Consider the following 14371-nt stretch of genomic DNA (forward strand, 5'->3'; position numbering starts at 1 on the left):
TGTCAAGTCTTCTGGTCAATTAACACAATTTGAATATCCAGCTTAATTGGCATAAAGGAATAAAAAACATAATAGATTTCCAATTACTTTTGAAGGTTAAGACACCGCATGAAGTTGGCCCCAACATCCTGGTTGATAAACTTAAACTGATTGTAAACAGGCATTAGACGCTGTCTTTATGCTCTGTGGCCGATCTCTCTGACATCGCCTCCTTCGACAAACGTAAGCGGGTGATGTCTAAAGGCTCTCTTCAGACAGCCTCTGATCAAGGTAAAATCTTTTTAATTCTTATTCATACTTCGCTGAAACCGAAATGCTCATATTACAATAATACACAAAGAGAAATTGTGTGGTTTTTATAAGGACAGGGATTTTCTGATAGACGTGTCATGTTGGAAACTAGAGAAGTGTTTCATAGGAGACAATGTCCCAAAGCAAGGAAGCTGACAAAGCAGACTATCCATTTTAGGCGCAGATTTGTTTTCAAGTTTATAAAGGTAAATTATCTTATGTCCACATTAAGTTTTTAGGTTATTCAACATATCAACTAGCCTATACTACTGTATGTTACTGTACTTTCCTAAATTGAAATAATTTTGCATCACACGAAGTTCGGCTACCTGGGGATATTTCAGGGATTAGATTTAGTGATACAATTCACACTTTTACTCGTTTCTGTAAGGATGGCTTCAATTGTTGAAGCTCTGAAACAATATATATATATTTATAATAAATGTACAAATAAGTAAGGGCAATGGTGTGTCAGGCAACGTGAGTAGTCAATACAATTATCCAATCACATAAACTTAGTTAACGGCAAAATATTCCTTTGTACAATTTGCCTGTGCCCTTCTATTAAACCAAAACACACATTTTTAGTTAAGAATGAACTATGGCTACATGTATTTGCATGCACAGTAGTTGGTCATAACTTGTGTTTGAATTGACTCAAGGTCAACAGGTGGTTGTATGAATTGTATGAATCAACAGGAGGCTGTACCTGCTGTGGTTGTCAAGGTTTACAGAAGGTGGCACTTCAATAGATACTGGAAGATCATGTGTTTCTTACAAACATATAGACACCTGATAAATTTAGACTAATTTAATTTAACTTTTGGTCTGTTTCATGCTTCTGAGTTTTCTGAAAAGTCTGCACTTGATCCAATCTTAAAGCCAATATGTGCTAGACTAGCGAAGGTTGTGAACAAATGATAAGAAGAGGTAATTATGACATGCTGGATCACACACAAATATACAAATAGATATGCCCCAGCTATCAGGCTAATGTCTCAGGGTCACTGAGTGGAAAGGCAGACACAACACAACTAACTGACTTTCTGTATTTTATTTCCATCTCCTTAGCCTCTCAAAACACCTGTCCTGAGGAGAGAGATAGAAGTAGAAGAAGAGAGATACACTAAAGAGAGAGAGATCATGATAGACCTAAGCCACCTCACAGACGAGGAGCAGGAGGCCATTCTGACAGTGCTGAAGAGGGATGAAGACCTCAAAAAGGCTGAGGAGGACAGAATCAGGTGAGCTCACTGGAGATTGAACTTATGAACGGAAGCCCTTCTCAATGAAACCTTCATTTCAGATGCCCCAGACTCTCTTTATGAGAACCAAAACACCTTCACAAGGAAGTGTGTAAGAACTGCTCCCATCTAGCTGAATGATCACACGATCATTCAAGCACGTTTTTAAGGAAACTATTATATATTCAATTGTTGTGAATGCGTCTTTCCTCCGGTTCTATGAGCTGAGACCTTTATGGGAGAGTAAACAAGCTGCTGAAGGTGATGCTTGTTTGGCCTTAATAAAATCACAACCTGGCCGGATACTTACAGAGTATGTGCCACTGAGAGACTTCAGTGTGAGATAACTAATGAGATTATGGCTCCCAGTTCAACTGCAGAGAACCACATGATAGAGGAATATGCTGGTCTGATGTCCAGGAATAGAAATCGTTTAGAGGTGGAGAAACAAAGAGGTGCCTACGTGTTCAGCTGAGAAAATACTGTCAAGTTACGTCAAGTTTGTTGCGTGTTCATACATTGCAATAGATGTCCATCATGGTTTTTACAGGTACTTTGTCTCTATGTGGTATTCTGTGTTTTTTACCATGAGGCCCACAGTTGAAAACAAAAGGGGAGAAACAATGACCCATTCACAGATATTTTGTAATGTAATTGGCCAGCTATGTCTTTTTACAGGAGTAGTCATTCTGCAGCCTGTCTCTGTATGGTTGACTTGTTTGTGCTCAGGCCTTAGTCGCCCTGGTGTAAAAGGATTAAAGCCAGTCGTGTGTAATAATTTGCTGCCCCTTCTCACATGACCTGTGTAGTTTCCTTTCAGGAGAAAAGATGTCATAAAATAAAACAGAAAAATATATGATTTTCATTGAATTACTCTTTTAGCTTTTTCCCCCAAAAGCATTCCCAAACAATATTATTGCTTTTCCAAGTCTTGTAGCCAGTGTTATTCTCCTACTGGTAGGATGGTTTGACGATAGGAAAAGTCAACTGTACTATATGTCTTAACAAACTGCTAAAGTAAACACATCTAGTTCATCAGAGCCTAAGAGGTGTTCAGTTTATCATTACACATCCTATGTGTCACCTTAACCCATTACATTCGTTCACTCAATGTGATGATATAGGGGAGTTATATATTATACAGTATAGAGTTACAGAGCAAACTATGACAATAAATGGTGTCACAGTCTTGATTTAACTCCCTTTGAAAAAAAACCCACATGTTTATTGTGGGCTTCTGGCACATATTCAGCCACAAAGGAAAGCCCCGTGCTTCCTCTCATTTGATACTATTGAATAACCGTGTTTTGTCCTCTGAGGAATGTAAGCTATTTGTTTACAAGCGTCTCATTGTGCTTCCATGTCTATTGCATTTGATTGTTACCGGTAACTTACATGGTGGAAAATTAACATGACTGTGCACACATTCAGCATGAAAGGGTAGTGTCACACACACTGTCATCAATAAATGCAATTATTGGATTTACCTGCTGTATATTCTGACCTGTGACCACCTGGGGTTTTGTCCAACCAGAACACTGCAAAAGAAAGTTTCCCCCATGCAGAGCAAGCTGAAGTACCTGACAGGAGAGTGGTTTTATGAGGCTAAGTCTCAACGACACAACGACAAGATCCATGGCTCTGAGATCATTCTGGCTTCCATGAAGCAGAAGAGAGCAGACACCTTAGGTAGGCTGTCTTGTCTCCTGTCAATAAACAACGTATTGCTGTCACATGGGATCCACACTCAAACACTGGCATGTTACTGCAGAGGGACTGTATGTTAATATCTGAGATATGTGTTTCTGTTGGCTGATAGTATTTATTCCCTGCATTTTCTTCAGAGGGTTCTCTGTCCCGGTCCAGAGCTGTGAGTGGAAGAGGCTCAGACATAGTCGCTCCACCCAAACCTGCCAGACTCCTGGAGACCCCAATACAGCCTCAGCAGACCAGGTGATCTACCACACGCCTCCTTCACATACCCACACATTTGATTCCTAATTCATACTTCCCTCTTCTCCTCTAGCACTAGTCACTGCTCTGTAAACTACTGTTCGTCCTGGGTGAAGAACGTGTGTTTGTGCATATGTGTGAGTTTTAGGAGTTGGTGTCTCGTTACTACTTAAATCAACATAGGCGTTGCTCACATGGAATCCATCTGTTCCGTTCTGTACCTGCTCAAATCCAGGATGTGGCCTCTTGTAGCTTAGGAGTAATTCTATTAGGAACTATTTTGATATGACAGTTTTAAGAAGTCTGACATTCAAGTAACAGTGCTTGAAGATTGCACATTTGCATTACATTTACATTCAGCAGCCGCTTTCTTCCAAAGAGACATACAGGTAATCGTCCTTTCTTTTACTTATAATGTCTCAGATCAGGTGTCTGGAAGGCAGCAGGAGTCAGGCATGCAGGAATCATGGGTTTTTGTTCTAGTCCAGCGCCCATGCCAGTCAGCTCAGGCACTTCCCTGCTTCCTTTGAAATGAGCATTAATCTCAATTGAACAGGTCCCAGTTATGCAGAACCAAATGTTGACCAACCATTTACAGGAGGTAATCAGGAATTTCAAGTGGACGTGCAAATACACTGTACTCGGGCCTTGCCTTAAATGGAGTCCTTAAAACAAGGGTCAACACGACCTGTTTGCTTTGATCACCTGTTCAGGATCCCATAGTTATAATAACCCACATTAATTTGAGTACTGATGGATTTGTCTGTTTTGCAGGGAGAGTTCCAGTGTTGCTGACACAGAGAGAGCGAGAATTGATGTAAACGTACGCTCCCCAGGAATGGTACGAAACTAAAACTAAGAAAACAAAGCAAACTAGAGAGGGTACAATTTCTGGGGAAATTGTAGGGTGTGCTTGCTTGCGTCGGTTGCACAGGGGTCCGTTTTTGAATGACATTTTTACAACTGATATTTCTGTATACTTTATATAAAAATGCATACTTATTATTTATAAAGATTACATAGATTTAAAAGCATTTTTTTTTTGCTGCTCATTTACAACTGAAAATACGATTGAAGTGTAGAATAAAATAGATGTCTTATTTCACCTGCAAGAGGCAGCCTCATCGTTGAATCAAAACGAATAAATTTGTCAGACCGGTGTAAAAATTGACCTAATCTCTATGACTTAAACGTCCTTTTAAGTTTTTCCCTTCTCGTGATATTTTAAGGAATTTAGCCTACTCATATTGCATTCATTCATGAATAAAGAACCCCCTTTGAAGATTATTCTACGACGTTACCGGCAGTATAAGATGGAATCGCGATTCAAACAGTACCATCTGCTAACTGAAAATATGCCCCCAAAAACGTAAATAAGCTTGACATTTATTTAGTGGAAAATCGCTTTCATAAAAAGCTCACTGGTAGCGATCATTGTCAGTAACAACGCCAAGTGCGATATAGCCCTGTGTGGAGAAGCTGCCCAGGTAAGGTACAGTACTGTACTAGACTACTGCTGTGTTCGTCTTGGTACAGTAGCGATTGCGTTGGTTGAATTGGATTTAACGTTCCGTTGTACGGTTTAGGCTGAAATTAATAATTTTCATGAACAGATTGACAAAGTATAGGCTGTGGCAATGAAGTTAAGGTTAGTAGTTAGATAGATTTTTGATTTAAGTAAGGGGAGTGCCGAACATGTTCTGTCGCCGTTTGACTTCCTACAGCTGTGTAGATGTTTTTGTAGTGTCTCGCGTAGGCTACAGCGTTTCAGTGAGCAACACTGGTTTGAAACCACAGGTAATGATAATTTCACCCACAAATCGTTTACTTGTAATGTAATGTCATAATAAATCCTACAACGAAAATGTATTTGTGAGGAATGTTTATTTTAACGATTGAAAACAGATGCATCATAGACCACTGTAGTATGTGTTGCCCGGGCAACAGAGGCTAATGTCATGATGCTAATGCTTCAGTGAAATAGTAGACTACTGTTTCCGAAAGTAGATGTACTTACTTAATAAAATCAGCTTATATTGTACATTACACGTCACAATTGTGTGTCATATCACAAAGTAAAATTAGTAAATAGTTATCACCCTGGCGTCTTTGCTTGTGGCGTTTCTGCAGCTGCCTTGCAGTAAAGCAGTTAGCTTAGCTATCTCCCAGAAGTTAACGAGCTGCTAAACTAATGTTCTGCTAGAGGTAGTCACGCGAGTTTTCGTGACGTTAGTGACGTAAGTAGCGTCATTGACTGTGGCTAGCAAGTTAGCCACCGTTAGCTTCACTTTTCGCCACAAAAACTTAATTTCCACTTAAACCATGCAACGGAACGTAAATCCCAATAGAAGCAACTCAATCGCTACCAAGACGAAACTTTTGACACCTAGGTTGTCTATGTAGGCCAAATATTGACTGAGTTTTAGGGGGGCAAAAAGAATAATAAAAAGAATAATAATAATATATATGTGAGAGAACAAAGTTTGTGCCCTTGCCGAAGGCAAAGCACACCCAATAATAATATATATGTGAGAGAACAAAGTTTGTGCCCTTGCCGAAGGCAAAGCACACCCAATAAACCTACTTTTTATAAGTTTTTTTTTACACTTTAGTTTGTCAATCATATCACAATGTTGTTGAGAGCCTTTTAAAGTGTCGTGAATTGTCAAAACTTAATAATATTTTTTGTTCTTCATTAAGCCAAGGCACAACCCATTCAATCAAGCCTCTATTGTTCTTGAGTTGTCTGAAAAGACAGAAATACAGTTGGCCAATGGAAACCAAGAACCCGTGAAACCAACGGAAGCAGGTCAGATGGGAATCAATTTTACATGGAAAAGCTTGTGCTGAGAATAGTTAGCGGATCTTTCCAAATGTGTTGTATTACAGTATTACACTACACGACAGTATTAAGACACACCTACGTGAATGTACTATGATAGCCGTGCCTGTGGCATTTATACTGGCTTATCTGGAAAGATAAAGCTCACCTTCTCATGTTGCTTATTTTGTTTTTTTCTCAGCACCTGTTTCTCCACTGAAGACGTCCTGCCTGTCCAGCCAGACCTCCACAGGCTCTGTCACCTCCGAGGGCTCCTCTGTGGGCTTCAGACCTGTCCCCAAGAAGAGAACATTTCTGTCTAGACGTCCCAGCGCTCTCTCAGACAGTGACATCTCCCTCTCCGGTCCTGCTCCTCAAAGAGGGTCAGGGGTCATGACCTCCCAGGGAAGTCTCCAGCATGGCTCCACTTGCAGCTCCAGTCTGGGAGGAGGAACCATACCATCCATCTCAGAGTCACAAAACAATCCCTCCAGCCACGCAGGGAACTCTCTAGTTCTGGTATCCTACAAGCAACTGACAGATGCGGCTCTGGTCTCTGTAGAACCCAGCCTGGAGCGAGCAGCGAAGCCTCAGTCAAACACCTATCAGAGGGTGGTGGAGACTTCCCAAGGTGACTCCTTCAGAATGTCCCAAGGAAGGTCCCCATCTCCTGCCTTTAGAAGTGAAAACGTGTTACTTTCCCTGACTGGCCCACAAACCCCCACAAACCTCCAACCAGCCTTGCTTCCTGATAGTGATAGAAACACTGAGAGATTCATCTCAAGAGGTCAGATGACTGACCGCAGAGATGGCCTTACCCAGAGAGAGTATGTTGTGGGCCACCTCAGCGGCATGGAGACATCTGTTTTATCAGAGCACCAATCCTCATTGCTCTCCGACGTCACAAAGCCAGCCCCCATTCCCATTCCTCAGCCGTCTGGCCAGCAGAACTCGACCTATAAACCTGCTGCTGTTGAGGCTGAGAAGACACTGGTGGAGGAGGAGACACACGCTCGCAATGCAGGAACACACGTGGACCTCAGTAAGTCTAGAGACTATTTCTTACAGAATGTGGTTTAAATGCTTGAAATTCTGGATGTTGTGGTGTTGTGTGAATATATGCGCATGAAGCCTACTACTTACAGTATGTGTTTCTTTCTAACGCTTAAATTGACTCACTATTTCAGATCAACCATATGATCTCCATGTCTCAGATGATAAACCGAAGAAACAATCCCCTAAGAAGCCCAGTTGTAAAACTGCCTTCAAGTCGGCTCCACGTAGCCCCAAGACCACCGGGGAGGAGGGCAAAGCCATCGCCAAGGTTTTGGACTGGTTCAGCCGCAGCACGGACAGCAATGATTGGCTAGAGACAGAAAGTGGTCAGCCAGAAGTTCTCAGCATTGACCGGGAGGAAAACATGACCATGGAAGACTTGATAGAGCCGGTCAGAAATTATAGTGAGAACATCAGTGAGACCAAATATCAACTCAGAGAGAAAACATCTCCCAGGATGATGAGAGACCACCAGCAGGAGTACACTGGCATACATGAACCGTTTATGGGTCAAAGTGTGTATTCAAGACCTGATAAGACTTCAGAGGATGGACTGAAGTCTAAACCCACTGAGGTCCACTCTCCTGTCAACATGAACAGAACATACCAGTTCAAGAGGAGAATATCCGAGACTGAGACAGCAGGTAGGAGAGAGAGAAAGGACATGTCAGAGAAAGAAGAAGAAGAATTGGGGAAGGTCACACAACAGGTCAAACCACAGGTAACACAAGTGAAGGAGGAAGTTCAAGATGAGAACCAATCTGCAAACATATCCAACCTCAAGTCCTTCTGGGAGAAGGGCAACGTTGGGCCAAAGATTCTCATCAGTAGATCCAACACAGGAGTTGAAATAAGACCAAGACCTGGGAACCAGGAGACGGAGAAGAAGAATGACAAAGAAGAGAAGGCCGTGTTAGATAAGGTTGTGGTGCCCCCCGAAGAGAATGCCCCACATCTCAGGAGCGGAAAAGAAATCCAAAAGACAACCCAGGATATGAAACACAAAGTTTCCCCCCCTACAGTAGGGATACAAATGTCACCATCTCCTAGAGATTACCACCCAAGTGCTGGAGCTCAAAACAGAGAGGACCGCCATTTGACATCACCAACAAATCCACTGGTCTGGGACAGAAGAGGTTCTGAAACAGAAATCCTCTCTCTGAATAGACTCAGCTTTCAGCCTGAGCTCCAGGCCAGGCCCCCACCAGAGCTTCAGGCAGACCCACTCCCACCGTCCAGAGCCAGCCCTCAGCCTGGGAATCTGTCGCCAGCGGCTCAGGTTCTGTCCAGCCCTCAGCCTGGGAATCTGTCGCCAGCGGCTCAGGTTCTGTCCAGCCCTCAGCCTGGGAATCTGTCGCCAGCGGCTCAGGTTCTGTCCAGCCCTCAGCCTGAAACCCTCCAGGTCAGAGACATCCCAGAAGGTGATCAGCCCACACATAGCTCACACATGGAGTATCATTCTGGTGGAATAGGGAGAGAGCAGGTCAGCCCCCAAACTAAAACAAAGAGCAGTGCTGGTGGAAACTTCAAGGAAAAGGAGAAGGAAGAAAGAGATGTCCAGTCCCCTAGAAAACAAGATGATCTCACCTTTACTGACCGAGGTAACATCCTACACACCCCAAAGCAACCTCCTCCTCGAAACGAGAGTACAGCAGAGAAAGTAAGACAGCTCAAGTCATTCTGGGAGAAAGAAAAAACGAGGCCAGTGATTGGTAAATCTAAAGAGCTAGGGGATGTCAGGCTATATAAAGCTCCGTCAAAGCTGAATAAAAGATTCACCAAATCTGAATATGATCTGCTGTCAATTGGGAATGGATCAGAGAGTGACAATGAAGGAGATTCTGTCCTCTCGTCTGACAGAATTAATTTTACCGTTCTCACAATGAATCAGAGACTAGACAAATTATCCCCAAGCCTTGGAGGGAATCGTTCACAGTTTAAGAATCTTCGAGATTTCTGGGGTGAGGCCATCTCGAATCGCAAAGGACCAAGTGCTTTTGATAAGCCCAGAAGCCTGAAAAAGAACGAGACAGCTGATTCTCTGCATCCAATGCTGGAGTTAAAACAATGTGTTGATCCTGAATTCTATAGCACAACCAGCCCTACTCACACAGAGAAGGTCAGTGCCAGACCACCTGTAGATGAAAGCTGGCACTCAAAATCATCTCCATCTCCACCTCCATCTCTAGCCAGGGGAAATAAAGAGCGAGAGCATCAGTTAAGGTCACCCACTGACAGACAGATTGGGTTGGGTACAGGAGCTTTGATTGACAGTCAATCTAACCTGTCGAGTCCCATCACACTATTTTCAGAGCAGCAAAAATGCCCTTGGCCACAGCAGGGCAGAAGGGGCTCAGATCAGAAGTCTTCCAGAGAAGAAAAGCCCCCTAGACCACAAGGCACCCTGGCAAAAGAGTCTCATTCTCCAAAGACAAGGAAAGACAGTTTTGGAAACTCAAGTGGACGGTCCACGATGCGGCGTGCGAGGAGTATGTTCTCCCTGGACGTGGATGATCAGCAAGACAAGCTAGACAAACCTTATCCAGGACAGGTTAGAAAGACAAGAGAGGTCAGCCCTGTACAGGGGAAGACAACGCAAGCTAGGAGACAGAGTGCAGATAAAGAGGCAGGTCCCAGGAGGTCTTCACGTTCCTCTGAGGAGTCTGAATCTCTGGCTCTGCGTGCTAGATCTTTCGTTCCCCGAGACTATCGCCACTACCTGGGCATCTCAGAGAAGAGCAGCGCCCACTCTTCTATGGTCCCAGCACTGAAGGACTTTGACAGCAGGGCCGGAGTTGACCTGGACCTGAGTGGGCCGGTCCAGTCCAGCACCCCTACTGGCTCAGAGGAGAGCTATGGAAGGAGAGGCAGTAAAACTGCACAGCGCCCCCCGTGGTCAAACCAAGGCAGCACAGACACTGGCCGAGAGTCATCTTTGAGCAGCACATCCGAATCATGGTCCAACTCAAGAAGCAGTTCTAAACGTGAGCAACAGCCTTATTTCTATGTCTTTTCTATGTGTTCCCTTTCTTTAAGTCTCCTCTGTTTTTATGTAGTGTACATTGCAGGGTTGGTTCCTGTATCTTGGAAACAGTGTACTGGTTATCTCAGTGGGCTGAATAATGTCTCTGTAAACAGTGTCTGTGCTAGGAATCAGCTGCCTCTGTTTAAGTTGTGGGTTGGACAGTTTGGCCTTCTGATTCTAACGACATCACGTGGTGCTCTGGCTCCAGACTGATCCGCCTGGCCAGGATGAAAGTGGCCTCAATTCAACATGCCTTATCACTGTACACTTACCTCATACACAATCCTCTGATACTTCATCTTGAATATAGGATATATTACACAAGACATTTTCTTGTGAATATGGAAGGAAGAAAGTAATAATTGACAGAGTGATTATGGTGACCTTTCACTGCACTGTGTCACTATTTGTACTGTTGTGTCTTTCTTTCTTTTTCTTTCGTTTTGTCATTGCTGTTACTGTTGTGGTATGTTGTTATTATTATGACTGTAGTGAAGCCCAGGAATGGCACTTACATTATTTAGTTGTGATATACCAATGATACCATATGTGAAGAGTTCATGGGGTAGTTGTACATATACAGGAGAAACATGTATACATTAACAGGAGAGAATGGTGAGGAAGACCAGAACCCAGTGAAGAGGGCGTTGAGGCGAGCAGAGGCACGTCCAAAGAACCTTGCTAAAAGTCTAGAGGACATCACAGCGTCCTTGCCACAACGTAAGTATGGATTTTACTTCTCTCCTTAATTGCATTTCCCAATGCTGATAAATGTTAAGATCTGTCTAGATGCTTAATTTAGATGTTAAAATACACCTTGTTATTTAATAACTCCAAAGGGCAGGAAAGAAGACAAGGCCCTTTTGCTGACCCGAGGCGTGGAAGTGATGGTTGACTTTTGTTTAATTATTTTCTCTATAAACAGCATCTCATTTTGGGCCTCAATGAGGCAATGCACATTATGTCATGTAAATACAGACTTTGTAAGTATTGATGAATTGTATGTATTGACAGTCTGACCTATGGGTCAGTCTCTATAAACGCTTCTCTTCTGTCCTTCCTCAGCTTCATCCTTCGCCTCACCCTCCTCTTCCACCTTCTCTGATCCTGAACATCTGAAGAAATTAAGCAAATCTGTTCCCTCATTCCTTCAGAAGGAGGTAACCACCGCTCCAGTTCTGCCCCCTATGAATACGCGATATATTTGCACCGCGGACATTCTACGTCCTCTGTCTGTGTTCTAGAACGATGGGAGAGACACTGACTCCACCTCTGAGAATAGTTACCATGGAAGCAGGCAGATGACGGGCAGATCTATGACTAACCTCAGCACCTCCTCTGGCATGGCATCTGTGTCCTCTGTATGTTCACACAAAACCAGGCATGATGTCACTAACACAGTCACTGCTGACACCTTAACACTCTAATCACACAGCGATTTGCCCACAAGAACTCACTATAATTTAAATGCCCATCCTGATAATATTTTGGTCCTTTTAACCACTAAATGTTAAGATGTGTGTGTGTGTGTGTATGTGTGTGCGTGTATGTGTGTGTGTGTGGTGACTTTGCCGTCGTGCTAGATGAGTGGCAGTGTAATGACCATGTACAGTGGGGACTTTGAGAATGTGGAGGTCCAGGGAAACATCCAGTTTTCCATCAACTATGTGCAGAAGCTCAGGGAGTTCCACATCTTTGTGGCTCAGTGTCAAGACCTGGCCGCTGTGGATCCAAAGAGAGGCCGCTCGGACCCGTGAGTACTGAACCGGGCGTGCTCATTTTGTTGTTAGGTTTTACTGTATGTTTGTGAATTTATAGAAAAGTACACTGAAGAAATATCAAACTGAGTTTGTGTCTCTTTACAGGTATGTTAAAAGTTACTTGGTGCCTGACAAAGCCAATTTAGGGAAGAGGAAAACATCTGTGAAAAAGAAGACACAGAATCCGACTTTTAATGAGATTCTGAGAGTAAGACAACCGTTATACATAATAACATTAGAAAAGTGAGACAGATAATTGCCACTGTAAGGCTCAATGAATGATGATACACACTGTTCTTTTCTTTCCGTCTTTTCCTCTTAATCAGTATCGAGTTCGTTTGGAGAATCTGAGAACCCAGACGCTCATTCTCTCTGTCTGGCACCATGACACATTTGGGAGAAACAGTTTCCTGGGTGAGGTGGATGTGGACTTGTCCAAATGGGACTTTGACCACACCCAGATGAACTACTTAGCCCTGAAAGCCAGGGTAAGACAAAACACCTACTTTGTTTGTGTCTGAACACAAGGATTGCTAGTCCAGTGTCCTTTTGAAATCCAGCCACAAACTTACATAAGCACAGTAGTCAGAGTTGTGTGAGCTTACACAAGTGATGTCATATAAGTTGAAACGTATCTCAGGGGACTTCAGAGCTATAGATTTTGGACTGTGATGATTTTGTGTCTCTTTTCAGCCCACCACCTGTCTAAAGCAGTCAGATGACAGAGGAGAAATGAGACTGGCCATTCGCTTTTTGCCCCAGATTGCCCACAGTAAGAGCTACCACAATATAATCAGATTTCTCATGGTATATTCACATTGGGTTGAATGTTTTATAGGAACAAAGGGTAATTGCCACAGGTGTGTTGAGTTGCTGGTATGCTTTTCTTCCTCCTAGGCGTAGCCAAAGAGGGCCCCATAACAGGTGAAGTTCATATTTGGGTAAAAGACTGCAAGAACCTTCCTCTCATCAGGGGAGCCTCCATTGACCCCTATGTAAAATGGTACATACTCTAATAACCTCAACATGTGATGTGTAGGTATTACTGGATGACATTCAGAAGGGGCCCAGTGTCCTGTTAAAGGTGTGGTGTAATATAAACGGTCTCTTTTGTTAGTTTCGTGCTGCCAGACACGAGCAGAAAAAGCCGTCAGAAGACCCGCGTCCTCAGGAGGACGGTGGAGCCGGTGTTCAACCACACCATGGTGTACGACGGCTTCAGGCAGGAGGACCTGAAAGAGGCCTGCGTGGAGCTGACGGTCTGGGACAGAGACAGGCTGGCCAGCAACCTCCTTGGAGGCCTGAGGCTAGGGCCCGGCACAGGTACTGGGGATATGGGTTTGGGCTACTGGACTCTGTAATGTAAACATTGGGGTCAGATGGCTGAGCGGTTAGGGAATCGGGCTATTAATCAGAAGGTTGCCGGTTTGATTCCTGGCCGTGCAAAATGACATTGTGTCCTTGGGCAAGGCACTTCACCCTACTTGCCTCGGGGGGAATGTCCCTGTACTGACTATAAGTCACTCTGGATAAGAGCGTCTGCTAAATGTAAAATATAAACAGCCCGTGCTTTGACAAGAGTATCTCTTCTTGGCTTTTCTCCCCCTGCAGGCAGAAGTTATGGGGCTGTGGTAGACTGGATGGACTCTACTCCCAGTGAGGTGGCTTTGTGGGAGAGGATGATGGAGTCTCCTAATGAATGGGTGGAAGGCGTGCTAGCCCTGAGGATGCTTACAACAGCAAAAACTGCCCTAAAATGATCAATGTGCAAGATGGTCTAACAGCCACCACAGGTTCTGTGTTTATAATGTTAGCTGATATAATACCTACCACATGTAATATGCAAACATTTAGATATTAAGCACTTATCATGACATTCATTTATTCATTCACTCATTTATAACATTCCACTTGAATCAAATTTTTTCCTTTAATTGATGCAATACATTTGATTTTCTTTACAGAATTTCTTATAAATTAAATGCACGCCTTAAACTGAATTAACCACAAACGGAATAAAATATTTTTCAATTCTAAACAACCAGATGTATGTGTCTCATTTTGCATAACATCCGGTAGGGACCCCACAGGGCTGGACTACTTCAGATGTGATTGAGGAGTTTTGGAACGGAAGCAGTGAATCAAAGACACCATCTAGTGGAGAGATAAGATATAGCAATGAGCGCGCTCTAATTTTTTGGTTTGTGTTGGTGAAAGACCA

General features: G+C 43.4%; 1 protein-coding gene across 2 annotated transcripts; it reads left to right on the forward strand.

Annotated features, from left to right (window-relative positions):
- The first annotated feature begins 214 nt into the window (after positions 1–214).
- Positions 215–14084, forward strand: sytl2b (synaptotagmin-like 2b). 2 transcript variants are annotated; one of them, XM_067246948.1, is made up of 20 exons: positions 215–270; positions 1363–1535; positions 3070–3224; positions 3380–3488; positions 4263–4329; positions 6189–6297; positions 6512–7351; positions 7497–8644; positions 8735–10349; positions 10997–11110; positions 11230–11280; positions 11456–11550; positions 11635–11751; positions 11974–12143; positions 12256–12358; positions 12477–12638; positions 12844–12922; positions 13048–13153; positions 13268–13473; positions 13762–14084. In XM_067246948.1, exons 2-20 carry the CDS (start codon positions 1435–1437, stop codon positions 13908–13910), a joined length of 5496 nt encoding a protein of 1831 aa, XP_067103049.1. In that variant the 5' UTR covers positions 215–270; positions 1363–1434; the 3' UTR covers positions 13911–14084. The 2 variants fall into 2 exon arrangements, with proteins under 2 accessions (XP_067103049.1, XP_067103050.1); XM_067246949.1 differs by lacking the exon at positions 11230–11280.
- The last annotated feature ends 287 nt before the right edge of the window (positions 14085–14371 follow it).

Source organism: Osmerus mordax, chromosome 11 (assembly GCF_038355195.1).
Source record: "Osmerus mordax isolate fOsmMor3 chromosome 11, fOsmMor3.pri, whole genome shotgun sequence".
Lineage (NCBI taxonomy): Eukaryota > Metazoa > Chordata > Actinopteri > Osmeriformes > Osmeridae > Osmerus > Osmerus mordax.

Bases quoted from the DNA above. Each gene is read 5' to 3' on its own strand.
- sytl2b (XM_067246948.1), top strand. From the start codon at position 1,435: ATGATAGACCTAAGCCACCTCACAGACGAGGAGCAGGAGGCCATTCTG. The intron at 11,111-11,229 runs GTAAGTATGGAT...ATAACTCCAAAG, and splicing joins CACAGCGTCCTTGCCACAAC to GGCAGGAAAGAAGACAAGGC. The intron at 13,154-13,267 runs GTACATACTCTA...CTCTTTTGTTAG, and splicing joins ATTGACCCCTATGTAAAATG to TTTCGTGCTGCCAGACACGA.